The sequence below is a fragment of the Etheostoma cragini genome, chromosome 9 (assembly GCF_013103735.1).
Source record: "Etheostoma cragini isolate CJK2018 chromosome 9, CSU_Ecrag_1.0, whole genome shotgun sequence".
NCBI classification, from domain to species: Eukaryota; Metazoa; Chordata; class Actinopteri; order Perciformes; family Percidae; genus Etheostoma; species Etheostoma cragini.
Window position 1 is genome coordinate 12,678,447 of NC_048415.1, and position 16,261 is coordinate 12,694,707.

The window sequence follows — 16,261 nt, forward strand, 5'->3', positions numbered from 1 at the left end:
AGACATGTTATGGAAGCAAAATAGCCGAATATCTTTTGCCTGCTTGGTACGGCCTTTATTAATCGGGATTCAGACAATTTACAATAAAAACTCACAATATAAGCAATTTACTGTAGATTGTCCGACACTCAGCTTCTTAAAGTCCTTATAATATACTGCAGCCCAGGAGACAGCTGAGAAAGACTTGTTGCAGCAATAAGGAAAGAACACTTAAAAAGCAAACATTAATGTCTTTATGTACAGCCCGGTATCACAAGGCCTTAAAGGGCTACAACACAGCCCTTCTACCAACATTCTATGAACATTAAAGAAATACACAAAGAGGGGTGTTTGTCTGATCATGCAGACAAATATAATAATCGGACAGTGTTGCCAACTATTAGTTTGTATGAAACGTTAGGGCTTCCAGTAGAAGGTTTGACACTGTGTCCAGTAGATGGGGCCATTGGCCTACCTTACTGTCATCATGGAAGAGGGAAACGGTCCTCACAACAATTTATATTTAATATATTGTACACTTAAGCTGTGTGATGTTCATAAAAGGGAGGGTGAAGAATGTATTAAACATACATAAAAAGACATGCTCACATAAAAGAAGTGAGCAGCAGCATGTGTTAGTTTGCCAGATTCACTTTTAATAATTTACAAATCAATATCAAACACAAGAGAAACAAAGACAATAGACTGCATAGATTATTTGGAGTGTAACACTGATAACTGCAAATGTGTTAAATTACACTGAAAATACACAAAATAGTTTTATTCCTGCATTTCTCTCAGAAGAATGTGTTTGTGTCCATTGTACATAAAAGAAACAAAAAAGATGGTCCATTGTACATAAAAGAAATAAAAAAAGATGGATATAGTTTCGCAGTATGTGCTGTGTGTTGTCATTTATAAGACATCTGTACTGAACAATTCCTCTCACACTGTTTTTAAAAACTGAAAGCATGAGTCACAGGATATTGCAAAGATGTTCGGTGGACTATTATTGTACAATTCAAGTGATCACACTTTGGTCGCATTAATTCACCTCAGACATTCAAAACAACACGGCACGTTTTTGAAAAGCCTGTAGTACTCCTCTTGAATCTGGAAAGACACATTTAAGAAGGCAGGATTTAAATCACAACACATAATATAATATAATATAATATAATATAATTAATAATTAAATACAATTCTGAGATATAAAATAAACATTGTTACAGAGTACACTAACCAATAACTTTCAAAGTTTTAGCTTGAAAATTACATTTTATAGCTAAAACTATATATTATATATATTTTATAGCTAAATTATTTTAAGCTCTACCTTGGCAACCTTAAAAAGCTGCTTACATGTTCAGCAGCTTCAATGAATCAGTAACAATATTCCAAGAAATATACAGTGTATATATAATAAAATGCTCATATTGGGGCCAGTACTATTATTCTTTACATTACTTTACATAACATTACTCAGTACATTTTGATGCTAATAATTATGGAAAAAGATTAGGGCAAACACAGACTTCAGTTTTTTTTTTTTCTTCAGAATTCTGACTTTAAACTGAGAATTATGACTATAAACTCGGGTAAACTTGAATAAAAGGTTTACATGTGACCCTAATCCTCACTCTTAAATAGTCATTTAAGAGTTTGAATGCAGGACTTTTACCTATTATTCTTTCATTGTGGTATTGTCTAAATAGTAGATAGTAGATGTAAGATAAGATAGTAGATTTCCTTTCAATTGTCCTGATCTAAACTGTTAACTGTCCAACAATAGTCACATAATAAATGTTGTATGAAAAAATAGAAAAAATGTTAGAAATCCAAAAAGGAGTCTTGTTACCTTTCTGGACAGGACACAGAGGAAGATGAAGATGAACATCCCCTGGAAGGCGTTGGCGATGGTGAACAGATATGCAGTAAGGGTGGTCTCATTGAGGATGTGCAGCACTCCTAGGGTCCAGGTGGCTCCCAGCACAAACAGCAGAGCCAAGGCACCACGGGCACAGGACCTGAGGGTCATAACACATTAACGGTCTCGCTTTGCCAGACCTACCTCCACAGCGCTGTGGAGGAGGATTTGGCTGATCCACACAGAGAGAACCCAAATACTCACAGACCCAAGAACATTTTTAAACAAGGAAGTTGAAATGATGTCTACTGGGCTCGAGGAAGATTTCATACTGCTAACCAGATCAGGGAGTTCTTGTAGCGAGATCAGAGCAAAACAGATTGGTGGCCGGATTGAGTGAACCGAATACAGAGTAGTAGAAGGGATAATGCCATTTCTTACATCACTAATTTTATCTACAAAGAAATAGAGAAAGTCACTGCAATCCTTCTCTGAAAACACCGGCACTTCAGGAGGAGCAGGTTTGATTATATTGTTGGTGGTTTCAAAAAGGACTTTAAGGTTATGTTTACTGGTAGAAATAAAGTTAGCAAAGTAAGCTGTCCTCGCCCCCTAAACCATGTTGTTGTATTCAATCAATAGGTCTTTGCTATACAGCCGGTGAACATGAAGCTTGGAGGATTTCCACCCTTGGAAAAAGCGAATTAATTCATTTAGCCATGGGGATGAGTTGACGGAGGAAACATGTTTCATTTTACTTGGAGCCACTCTATCCAAAACTGATGAGCAATATGTGTTGAATGAGTTGACCAGACAATCAATATCAGCATAAGATGACAGCACTGCGCTTTGGTCAAAAGCCACAGGAAACGTCTCAGCTAAGAAGCAATTTGAAATGCAAGAACAGCTTACATGTTTATTGGGTAGTAAATCTAAATTAAAAGACATGTTTAACAAAATACAGTCATGGTCAATAATATGCAGTTCCTCAGAGCAAACAGTGTCAAGTATAAGACCAAGTGTAAAAGCAAGGTCCAAAGTATGATGGTGTAAAAAGTCAATCAGATGAGGTGAACTGTACTGCGTGCTAAGCGCTGGACAGAGCCACGGTGCTGCTGCAAAATTGTCTCAGGAAGGAGCTTGTTTTGGTGGAACTTATTTACGTTCAAAAGTTGTTTTAGTCGGGCAACAGAAAACTCAGATTGGACATATAGTCAAGCTAGCTGTCTGAATTTACCCTGCAGAGATCTGAGGAGCAGTTAACCACAGTCCTCAGAAATCCACCGATGTTTAAAATTCTAACACAAAGAAAACGGAAGGAAACAGACATCTGGGCGAAAACAGCGTGATCCGGTGGAATTTCCCACAGCACTGGAGCGTTATATATTGACTGGTCAACAGCTAATTGTAATCTGAAACTGCAAGAACACCACATAATACCACAATAACACACCATATGAGGAAATTACATCTAGATTTTCAATATTTTTGACCTTCTCAACCAGAATACAGATAATCCTACCTGATGTTTTCATAGTGGCTGATTTCAGGTCTTTTCACAGCAGTATGCCGGTACACTTTGTAGATGATGACTCCAAAAGCCAAGAGATTAACCTTTAGTGGAGGACAACCAAAACAAACACAACAGACAAACACATTCAAATGGATAGTTATATATTTATATTTGAAACAATCCCTCTTTGATGATTCCAAGTGATACTGTAACAGCCATTTTTAGATCTTACCAGAATGATCAAACACGCCGGGCCAATGAAGCTCCATATAAAGTGGTTTTCTGTGCTCAGCCAGCACCTGTAATACAAACACTTTTATTGACTGAACTTGTGTTTTAAGATCTCTTTGTTGCAATAATCCTTCTTCCTGCAATACCCTCTATCATTGTACTTCATTCTAATCTAGACCAATCTTAATTATGACAATACAGTACAGGACATACCTTTTTTATATTTTACAAGCACAAAAACAATTGGTTAGAAAAATCTTCCTCAACAATCAGCACTTCTTTTGAATAGCCTCAATCTTTTAATTATATTTTACATTAGATTCCATTCAAACTCTCCATGGTACCCAATTTCAGAATTTCTTTTACACCATTACCTTACTCTTGACAGGGCAGTCTTCTTCTTCCTTCATGCCCCTGCGGGCCGAATTTAATCTCTGTCCCACTGTATTACTACGTCATGTTATTTGTTTATCTTTCTTCCCTGGAAAATGCTGAATGGTTTCAAGAAAGAGGTATTTGTAAAAGCCCTTGTCTTCCCATTTCTTGTTCAACTTACACTTTATCGGTGCCATAATACTTGGAGCCGAGTGTTGCCGAGATAGTCACCACCACTGCTGGGCTCCCGTAGCCGAAGATGTAAAAGTTACGGTGCAGGAAGCCTTTGTTGTAGATTACGCCAACCACTATTAAGTACAGATGGATGCCCTCGATGCACATCCAGGCAAAGGCCGCGAGGAAGAAATAGTGCAGCAGCCCTGCAATAACGGAGCAGAAAAGCTGCCCAAAAAAAGAAAAAGGGGGGGTTATCATTTGTGAAAGCACAGTTAAGTTGTCTCTATACGTAAAAATGTTCATTTTTGCAGATGTAATTCTAATCGGTTAGCATTTTCACGTCAAAGAAGCCTTGATAAAATTAATGGAAATTATTCTATTGGTCAACAAAAAGCAGGTAAAAGTGTTGGAGAAATAAAAGTGTGTCAGAGAAATAAAACTGCACAAGCCCATGTACTTCTACAACTCAAATGAGAAGGGTTTTTAATCAATTACACACAATGAATCACAGTGAAACACACACACACACACACACACACACACACACAGACAGACAGACAGACAGTCCTTTGTTTCATTGGAGCTCACCTTATGTGTGTTCATGTTAATCCCCACCAGGAAGATGAACTCGGCCATGAAAAGGCTGCAGCACAGGTTCTTGTGGATGGTGGTTCTGGTGCTCTGGATCTCACTGAAGAACCAGAAGGTGAAGATGCACATGGACAGACAGATGAGAGAGATAATCATCCCCAGCTGGCTGATTCGGGTCAGGATGGTGTTGTGGGCCACCAGCTGAGAAGCAAATGGAAAGGGAGGCTGTTTCATTCACGGTTTCACGGTATGCTGAAGTTGGAATTTGTTGGGTTTTCTGCTTGGAATCATTTGACATGACATGGGTGGATATGGGCTGGGGTTACACTGTGTGCAGACATACTGGACAGCTCTGGTCCTACTGTACCAGATCTCAGCCAGTTGTCAGCCAGTTCTGACGAAATTTTTTTTAAATGTTATTAAATGCTATTTTGCATCATTCAGTTTACTTTAATAAATACACTCTTTGTTTTTTTAAAGCAGTGCTTCAAAAACAAAATCCCTAAAAAGATTAAAGAATTTGAGGGCACTTCTGAGTGCTGTAAAACAACGGGTGTTGTGGGTGGATATCTCCCACCGTTTCCTTGCCATTCAATATGTGTAGTGACTCACATTGCCTTTAGGAGCTGTAAAACAGACTTTCACTGTTTATAATTTGGACTTCTTGTGAAACAAATTTCAATAGTCATATATAAAGTCACATATCAAAGGTTCAATATCATGTATCTGTTGTATAAAAACTAAATAAATAAATCATTTTCTTCAGATAACTCAAGATCCAGACATGAGGTTCAACTCTTACTAATTTAATGAATGTATTCACTATGATCAACATTTTTTCGAAAAGGAATTTAAATAAATACTGTAAAAAAAGGAAATACCTTTGCACAGTGGTATTTTTAATGTATGATCACTCACATTGGCTCGTCCAGAGGACATGAGGATGGCAAAGTGTGTGAGGTGATTGCAGGAGCAGGTGGTTGCGTTGCTGTTGACGTGGACGGTCTTGCAGCCGCGCGTGGCCCAGTGGCCCTGCAGGCTGTCCGCCTCGTACTCCCAGAAGGCGCACTTGGTCACATCAGCGTTAGTGTCTATGGGCTTTAGAGGATAGAGAGGAACAAAGACGTTGTTAACTCTTCATGGGGCTGTTTTTATTAGTTTTTATACTGCGCCGCTTTGTGATACCACAACAGGGGGTTAAAAAAAATTGTGTAAGTCTCATCAAAATAGCACTTAAAATGAATTACTATGCATACAAAGTTTGAGTGCATCAGAAATTATATTTAAAATCTTTATTTTAAGGTAATTTTTGTGGCTTGTCCATTTTTGCTGTGTTTTGCAATGCCTTTTTTCTTATTGTATGGCAACTTGTATCACTCATTATAAGAAAAATAAAAAGGCAAATAATTATTATGTTTGACTTTGGATCAAAATGAATGACACGGGCAAAAAGTGCAGTCATGTGTGTTACACCATGCAGCTCACTGTAGGTGTTTTTGTGGGAAAGTAATCTCATTGAGATGAACATATGTACAGCAGTACAAATTAACATTAAAGTTCATGTGACCATTTTGAAAGCACATATTTTACTTTATTTATTATATGCAATCCCACTAGAATGAAAACGATATCATAAACAAGTAAATTAAAAAAATGTTTAGTTTAATTCCCTAAATCTTTATTTGGTTGCATGCAGTTTGATTTGTATGCAGCCCGGTTGGTGTAACATTTAAAGATATGTTTTGTGCAAGAAGTAGTTATTTATCCACATAAATCATTAAATTCTTTCCTTTCAAATGAATGCGAGCCGAGCTAGTCTCAAGAATACTGAACAGGTGCAAGCAAGAAAAAAATAACCCGTGTGTCACAGGAAAATATACCACTTCTCAGGCAGAAAGTGTGTGCATGAAAATGGAGCCCAAATTATTGATTGTGGCTCTTTAAAGGCAATTTACACAGGATTTTCACTCCTCAACATAAATCATCATCTTCTTTGTTAGGCTTTAGCCTCAAGGGTCCAACAAAAATAATGATTTCACTTTCTCATACATTTTAATTATCTTAAAAGAAAATACCAGTACATTAACTTTTAGGGTTATTTCCCTCATTACTCCGCTTTCCTCCATCATCTATTCACCTTTCCTCTTTCATTTCCCTTAACTGAGAGGTCATTGTAAGAAATACATGGAGCAAAATCTTTCATAAAAACCTTACACAAAGCACTAACTACTCCTCCCATGTGAGTTTGTTTGAATTTGACTTTAATGGAAACTCTGGCAGTTATCAAGTTATTGCGAGAGTCAGTGTGGGAATAAGGAAGCTGTTCTTCACAGCAATGATGACTCCAGCCTGACAGGTATATACAGTATATGATGGGATATTGATATTGTTTCAAACCAAACATGATCAGGTTGGAAGCCACTCTAATGGTGATAAATGAAACATGTATGAAACAGGAAAGGTAGTGAAAGTAGTGAGTTTAAGGTCGTAGATGAGTAAAAGAAAACTTTCATCTAGATTGCGCTCAGATTTATCAAACAATAAAACATCATCAAAAAAGATGATCCTTTAGCCTCATGAAATGCTGCTTAAATAAATCAAGTCATTAAAGTGATTGAATCCACCAGCTATTTTGTAACTGAGTATAACAATGCCACTCTGAAGCAGCATACATTTTGAAGGTTTACATTAATAGTGCGGAAGTGGAAAAACAGCCTCAGCACTCTGTATTGTCTTTACCTCGATATGTCTCAGAGTGAAGGTGACATGGTCAAGTTGGTAAACGTCAGCAGGTTTGACGGCTGCAGCTATGACTTGGGAATTGACAGTTATTTCCCCAGTTTCTGCATACCGCGAGTAGTCGGTGACACCAGGGTCGCTGCTCGGCTTCAGGATGTCACCGATGCTGTCATATTGCACAAACACCACTGACACAGTACCTGATAGACACAAAAAAAGTTGGACAGAAGGGATTCCGACTTACTATATTTTTAACCAAACTTTGCCAGTTGATTCAAAGTGTCTCATAGATCATGTAGAGCATACAGCTTTTTATGTTAATGTTAAAAGTCAGTGTGCAGATCTGACTGACTAACTGTGTAGAGTTCAATGTGTATAACTAATTTTCCACACTGACAGTAACTTGAATGTCCAATAAAATCATTTAACAGTTGAAATTGTCTTTGACCGCTCGGTTTCTGCATGTAAGCGGCTGTTAAAACAGGAATCAATTTTGGATTCGGTTTAAATAAACAGGAGTTAATAAAGATTTAAATTTTTTGCATCCATCATTTGCAACCGTTGCAATAAGGACAGGGTAGCGTTGCAGATTTTGAGATGGATCAGATATTTATTGCTCAGATTTTATTGGAGCAAATTCTAATTTATGCTCCCGAAGGCATCAGCAAAAAAACATTTCAGAAATATATGATATGAAAAGAAAATCTGAATACTTAGTTTGTCTTCGGCATACAACAAACGTGGCATTTGGCGACACATGGCAAAACAGTACTCCCTGTACACCCAAGCACGCAGATGGGCACAGATTTTACCGTCCGTTAAACATGTAAACTGGGCTACTGTACCATTTCTGTCCTCCTCTGGTCTCAGTTTTGGAGTTAGATGTATATGATTTCCTCCCATGGAAGCAGACAGTTTGGCTGTTGTGTGTCGAGCATTAAAGGTGAAGAGTTTTAATTCTGTGGTTGAGGAGTGAAAAAAAAAAAGATTCAGATGCCAAGATATTAAATTATGAAAATGACAATTATTCAAAACCTCGCTTTTCTGCGCACAGGTAGCGGGACAATTTAATGTAATTGGAGTGTCTGTAAGAGCACTCTGTGTTGATAATTATCTCACCCATTTCTGTGGCTTTGATTTGGAGCTCACTTGGCGTTTTGTAGCTGTTAGCCAGACTCAGAGCACTTTCTTCAACAGAATGTAGCAGCTTGGTGATGGTATGTTCCCGGCGTCCTTCTTTCATTCGGCTCCAAGCCACCAGTTCATCCTTCTCCACCAAGTTGTTTACTGCTTTCACTAATTTCTGTAAGAAGGCGGATCTGTCAGTGTGCCGTGTGTGATAGTATAGCGTGTAACCTAAAATGAGCCTGTACTGCAGTGTTTTTAAGGTATGGTTAGAGCATTGTTTTTCATCTTCTTTAGATATTTGTTTGACCTTTCAATAATTACTGAATATGATGTGGCTTTATTTGTTTTTGTGCACATAGTAACCAAAATATCCTTGCACAGATGTTTCTCTTCTATTGGATCATATGGCTCTTTAAAAAGCTGTATACACAGTGCCAGGCAGGAAAGGTTAGTGGTGAATTCATGTGTCCCATAATGTTCAACTTTTGAGGAAAACAAGTGATTTTCATCAAAAAACAACTAAAGCTATTATTTAATGCCACAAAATAACATCATCGGTACCTCTAATACAAAAGTCTCTAAATTGTTTTTAATTATAGTCCCCCCCCTTAACCAGTTCGAAGCAAAACTGCAGTTCAGGCAGAACTCAACATGTTGATGGAGAAACAAGAATGGTAAACAAAGATTACTGTCAGAGTTGAGTTGATGATGGATGGTTTGACAGTGTATTCCTTTTCTTGGGCAGCCAGTTTTGATGCAGATAGAGTCAAGGCCTCAACGTATGCGATCACTTCCACTGAAGTGAGTTCGCCAGACGTCTGCTCAACAATTTCCTTCAGTAGACTCTGGGGCTCCGTGAGGTTGCTCATCTAGGATGGGGTATTTGAGTAAGAGTATTTAATGATGTCACATTCCTGCAACACATTACATCCAGTCCTTCAGGGCTACCACGGATGGGCTACCTCCGCAGATTTTATTTTTTTTAAAATTTCTTTTCAGATTTAACTGGTACGAAGCTCACTCACAAACTTTAGGGTTTAGGAGCAGTTTAGACATAAGTCAATATCACCTCTAACATATGATGAAAGTAAAAGAAAATGGCATGTTAACACCTGCAGTTTTTCATTTTTTTTTAATTGTTTCCCTTTCAAAATATCTGTGAAGTGAGCTTAACAGGCAGTTTAAGAATAGCAAGTCTATGTTCACTGTGTGTAATGGCAAACACTGCTGCTCTTACTTGTCTTCCAGAACTGCAGGTTTGAAACAGCTGGTGCTACAAGTGTCAACTGTTTAATAGTGGCTGCTACAGTGTGTGTCATTGGAACTGTACAATATAGTCTCAGCCTTTTTCATTTCATGTCCATTTCATTTCTTTTCAACAGAGGGCAGTGTCATTCTATCTATGCTTCCCTTATTTGTCTAAAACCCTGAGGAGGTGTACTTACATATTCAAGTGTTCTGTTGACAATCTGTGTGATGCAGCCGATGTTGTCATGGCAGTATTTTTGGGGATGCTCTGAAAAACAACAATTACCTAAAGTATTTCCTTGATTGCTTTCCATCATTTCAACACTATAAAGACAGTAAAGTCTGAATTGCATAAAACGTGCACAGACATAACATCACATGGCTCTCTTTGTGATCAGCATAGCTGAAAACATCAGCTAACTTCAGATTGCACCTTTAACTTCATGTATTGCATTATAGATTCTCCAAAATTGTTTAAAATCAGTTCTGTGCAGTGTCATGTGTGGAAGAGAAAGTAGAGATGAAGAAAGATGTATGTCACTGGATGAAAGTACAAATGCGAGAGAGAGTGAGCTCTTCCTCATACCGACCTTTACATCCTCCACCTCTCTCTAGATGAAAGTGCTGAGTGCCTGAAGTTGGGATGTAATCACGCTGACAGGTGCAATAGAAAGATCCATTCGTATTATGGCAGTGTGAGTTTTGGCCACACACCTGTGCTGACTTGCATTCATCAATGTCTGAAAGGTGCAAATAAAGAGGTCTGCTCCAATTAAAGATGAAAACAATATGATTAAAGTCACACTTTCAACATAACATTATGCAAACAACTAATACAGATGTTAACAGACATACAATTTAATGAGACTGTGCTCCCACAAAGAAATTACCCCATAGGTTGTGTGTTCAGGCAACTATTACTGCAGATATTTGCATACATTGTGAGGTAACATCCTCTAAAGGCCGTAGTAATTATGACGTGAGCAATGCAAAAATTTATGCTTGGTGAGGTGGTATTAATACTGTGAAAGTTTGTCAAGGTTAGGGGGGAAGGATGGTAAATTTGTCAAAACAACCTTCACCCAGGAGACCGGTGTTTGTGTCATTATTGAAAATAAGAGTAAACGGCGAGTCATTTTAAGGTCAAGTGTGTACAGAAATGAAGTAACAAATGTAAAAATTTGAAACCAAATCATGATCTCCTCTAAACCTAACCAATAGTTTGGTTAGGTTTACCTCACCAATTGTTTTGTCAGGTTTAGTCCCGCTTTGCAAGACTGGCTACTCGACATAGCATTCGGGGATGGGAGGAAAATGTGCTCTGGTTTAATGGCATTTCTTTAAACCAATCAGAATCGTCATTGGCGGTGCTAAACTCTGCACAGGGCCGCTGCAAAGTAGTTGTGCGAGAGAAAACTCTGATTGAACAGATAGTCTAGTTAGCTGTCTCCATTAACAATGCAGAGATCTGAGGAGCAGTTACAAATAGTCATGCAGCACCAGAGCGTTAAGGATACGTTTAGGATATAAACCTTAATATAATGCCTTAACAACGGGTTTAAAATTGCAACCATAGCGTTTTGGTGTGAGGACGAAGTACGCTCCTGTGGGTCGTATTTCCTGTCACCACCAGGGGCGCTAATTTATGAGACTTATGAGAGTAGTATTAGAGCGTAGGAACAAACAACCTATTGTTTGTTTGAAGGTCTTGTTGGTATTTATGTCTACACTGTTTCTTCCACAAAATGAGTGAAATTGAAGCTGGAAGGGAAGTTAATAATTTATCTTAATACAAATAAAGAATGTGGCGTAATTAGTCATGCTCATCACATTACACTGTATAATTGATTTTGGAAGAGAAAAGGCAATTTGTGCATGCATTTGAATAGTTATGAATTCTGACTTTTAAAATCAGCTACATGCTTCTTGTAGTGTTTCAAACTAAGGAAGACTTATGCTACAAGATGGGATAATGGTGTTGTTCTTCTATTGCAAATGGAGCAAAAAATCTCCGGTGGTTACTCAAAATAGCAGATGGAAAGAAAGTGGAAGGCCAAAGGGCAAAAATCTCCTCCAACACTTTTATCCTCCTTAGTACATTGAACGAGAACACACACACACACACACACACACACACACACACACACACACACACACAAACACACACACACACACATTGTCTTGACGCACTCACAGCTGTGTGGTAGGTGCTTTTACACATTTACATGATATCTTGCCTACTTGAATGTGAGGTCCTCTGCCAGTACGTGACAAAAACAAACTTCTGTGCATTTCTAGAGCTGAGTGAGTGAATCAGGCATTACCGATGCATTCAGTGCCATCATTAGGCTGGAACTTGGCCAGTCCTGTCGATGTGTATCCAGAGAGACATGTACAGTAGTAGCTGCCCGCTGTGTTGGTGCAGCTCCCTCTGTCCCCGCAGATATTAGTCACATTCTGGCACTCATTGTCATCTGTGGTGAAAAGAGCGGGATAGAAAAATAAACTTGGTTAGTTACTAGAGGAAATACAATTACATAAAACTCAAATGGGATTGAAAAAAGGCAACACATCTCTGCAGAGGGAACTGGGTGTTTTCCGTTGTTGTGATTTGCCCAGACAGTGTAAAAAACTACTTACTGTAGTTGTACTCCTCATTTTTATTACAAATACAAATTCTTGAAAAAGTATTTAGATCTACAAAAATTGACTAATTGAGGAAGCTTGTTTATAACCTTATGGACAAAGGATATATTTTTAAATCCTTAGACACAACATTCAAGTGTTTTAACATTGATTTTGGCTGCTCTTTGATTTATTGTACTGTAATAGTTTCCTTTTTACTTTTGTTCCGTCTACCATTTTATCATTCCTTCTTCTGCTTCAATTTCCATCAGGCCTTACAATATACTCCAGAGAAATGCCTGGATGTGCTAGCAATCAGCGGTTCAGTGGGTTTCTGTTGGAGATATTTGAAGTTCATTGTAGTTGAGTAATGACAAAGCATCAGTTCAAGTTTAGCTAAAGTGAATCTTTCCTAAGTCGAATAGCTGCAAGCCTTGTCGCTGAATAGCATTTTGGTTTGCAGCTGGTAATGAAAATAGAAGTCTCTGCTCTGCCTCTTTAACAATGCACTTCTTCTTTGACTGTTGAACAATGTGCAAAACGGCTGTAATATCATACAGCCCCGGCAAAAACTGATGTTAATCTTTTATGTTTAACATGGAGTACGTTATCTCTGCTTGAGTAAAAAGGATAACACCACAAAATAAATTAGCATGACATGCTTGGGATATGGTGGCAACATTTCTTAACAAGACAAAAACAGAATCCAGAGTGAGTACTAGGATACATTTAGCCATCAATATACAAGAGAAGAGTTGGTAGGATTATTTCTTGAGTAAAAATGTTCATTTCCTATATTAATCCATGTATATGTATCATTTCATCACTAAAGCAGTATATTTCCAGATTATCAATTTTGTGTTTTCTTTTTTTGCTTTAAATTTTTACACAAATATTTACTTGATCTGTCTTCCACAATTACATTACAAATTATGAACACTTCAATTTTATCCTGACCCTGGGTCCTGGTGTTGATTTTAACTTGGTGAAGCTCAGTTTTGGTCTTGTCTTATGCTCCACTACCTTAGTCTGTATTAAAGCATTGGCTGGCTCTAACTTCTATGCCATTTGTATTCTTCCCATGGGTCATTGCTGGGCAGTCACTTGCCTTAGTTTGATTTTGAGAAGTTAAAATTAAAATATAATGATCTATGTTGCCTTTGTTGCCTCCTAAAGGACCAGATACAGAGCTATTTGCTGCGGATGCTACTGTGGCCCACGCATTATAGGAAGTGCTGTTCCAGCTTTATTCTCTACCACCCCTTCCGTCCCTGGTTTCTCAGTTTATTGGAAATGACCTGGTGAGACTTTCCTCTGTTGTTTTCACTTGTCTATGATGGATGCTTTGCTCTTCCTCTCCTCTGTACCTTTTGCACAGAAGCTGTCCGGGAAGGGAAATCCTCTGCTCTGATGAGAGAGGTGACTAAATTCAAAGGGGAAATATCTCCATAACACACGGGACCCTTGAGCTGCCATTGTAACACACACATTGCACCCTACATGTTTTATGATTCACTTTGATGTCTTTGTATAATCTTTAATTGCACAGTAATTAAAAGTAATTTAAAGTAATTTAATTAAAAATGATTAAACAGTGAATGGATCCTTTCAACAATGTTGCATTCTTTTCCATCTTTTGACAGCAGTTCAGTCTTCACATAAACAAAGTTATAGTAAAGTAAAGTTATGAACTAATTCATGGCACAAAGAGTGACAGTTTACTAATAATCACTATAGTTCATGGATGTTTGCATTGAACCATACCTCACACAAACCAAACAGAATTCATTTTTTTGTATTTCCTGCTACATACGGACTCCATTAACCTTCAAATTCATTCTGCCTTTTTTGTTTGAAAATCATTTGCCACCGTGTTGGCACACTTACATGATTTGGGCCTTTGAAATATGTAAGCTGTTCTGTGATTGTGATCAGGTTTGGTCAGGAAACAAAATGGGTTCCAGGAATTCTAAACAGCCCAGAGAACATAACAGGAGTAACAATGCGGACTGAGAGGCAGTGCTCGCCATAAAAAAAAACTAGAAAAAAGCTGCATCGAGGAGATATATTGTCACATTGCAGTGTTTTCTCTGTAATTAACTCTGAATGAAGTGAGCTAGCCAACTAACTGGTTGGGATACAAAAATGTTTTACCCACCAGTTCCAAACCACGACAGCTGGAGGGTATGGTGGACAAGAACACATGAAGTTGTTAGAATTATTAACACAGATCTTACTTAAACTTGCCCACATGGTGCGTTTGTCTTTTACAGTGGCAGGTCTAGACCATTTCGTTCAGAAGGGCTAGGGTGGGGCCACATGCGATTATAGGGGTACCAAAATATATTAGGCACAAGTGTTGCTGTAAATACCACCAACCCTTCATAGGTTTGGTTCTACAAAGGACTAACAATACATATAGAACAATAAAAACAAGAATACTCAATCAATACAGGCTTACTATTAAGGCGGCACAGGCCAAACTTGCACCCCGCCACCAGAATTAAATTAAAAAAGCAAATGTTTTCTTGCATGTAAAAGTCACAAAGTTGGTCAATTCCCTTCCAAGTCTGAAGGCTAGGAAATGCAACATGCTGGCTTTACTATTCTTGAAAATAATGTGTGATTTTTGGGGGCTAACCATCTCAAATCTTTTGAGATAATAACAGATAGTTGCAGAAGACCAATATTGTACAGAGCATGCTGATAGTGTTTTTAATGGGTTTGTCTGAAAATTAAATGGGTTTCTGTCATGACATCGTAAGAAGCTTTAACACATCTAGTGCCTAACATATTTTAATTGCTTCCATCCTAGTTAATTTTGAACTGCACAGTCAACCACCATGCTCTAAAAATGTTAAATGAGGCCACATGTGTACAAATGTAGGCAAAGGCTTCCTAAAATAGTCATGGCTTCCATGACAGCTACACACAATGTTGTACTCTTGCATCATTGTAAATACTAAGTAACATATGGGTGGTTCTGTGTGTTCAGATTCACCAATGCAGAATGTTGTTCCATCTCCAGTATATCCGTGGTTGCAGAAGCAGGCATTCTTTGATCCGTTCAGCGCCTTGCATGTTGCAAATTGGTGACAGGAATTACAAATGTCAGAGAGGCTGCATGGGTCCATCAGACTGGAGAGCCATGCTGCTTAGACACAAGAGTGGGTAAGTTTAACTTATACCATGAAAGTAATAGTCCAAATCATTTTGAGATGCAACTGTTGCTTCTTTTACAGTATAAATCAATTTTATTTTTATTATTAAATCTCTGGCTCTCCGGTTAACCTGGTACTAACACTATGATCCACTGATACACTGAACTGATCCATTGAAACATATATATACACACAAATTTAGAACACAGCAACACAAATAATCTGTTTTAAATGGAAAAAATCCCCAAATCACTTATAATTTAAAACTGATGTGCAAATCTTATATCGAGCTCAATGGCTGCTCCATTACATAGCCCAAACCCATGATAGCTACAAAGCCACATGTACTACTGTCTCGACACACGGCATGCTAAAGGATAGATAAACTCACATACCTGTCAAAAGTACAAGTTTCATTGGTGACTTAAGCAAAGACTCCATACTTGCGCTTGGTCTTGATTCTACTTTTAGCGCAGAGTGAGGTGGGCTGGCTGGTGACGCAGTCCATTTCCTTGCATCAGTTTTCCTGTTTCCCTAAACCTGGCCCTTCCTGTCTTGATCTTTAATCTGCTTTGAAAAACATGCAGCATGGTCCCTTCACCAAACCAATCCAACACAAAGCACCCA

General features: G+C 38.1%; 1 protein-coding gene across 1 annotated transcript; it reads right to left on the reverse strand.

Moving 5' to 3' along the window:
• Positions 1–830: 830 nt before the first annotated feature.
• adgrl4 (adhesion G protein-coupled receptor L4) lies at positions 831–16,261 on the reverse strand. The gene is made up of 16 exons (XM_034881898.1): positions 16,030–16,261; positions 15,475–15,624; positions 12,173–12,322; positions 10,439–10,588; positions 10,046–10,116; positions 9,290–9,469; positions 8,592–8,775; positions 8,318–8,431; positions 7,473–7,672; positions 5,652–5,831; positions 4,731–4,934; positions 4,147–4,367; positions 3,592–3,658; positions 3,369–3,460; positions 1,838–2,006; positions 831–1,092 (listed from the first exon to the last, which is right to left on the reverse strand). The coding sequence occupies exons 1-16, from the start codon at positions 16,073–16,075 to the stop codon at positions 1,030–1,032; spliced, it is 2,241 nt and encodes a 746-aa protein (XP_034737789.1). The 5' UTR covers positions 16,076–16,261; the 3' UTR covers positions 831–1,029.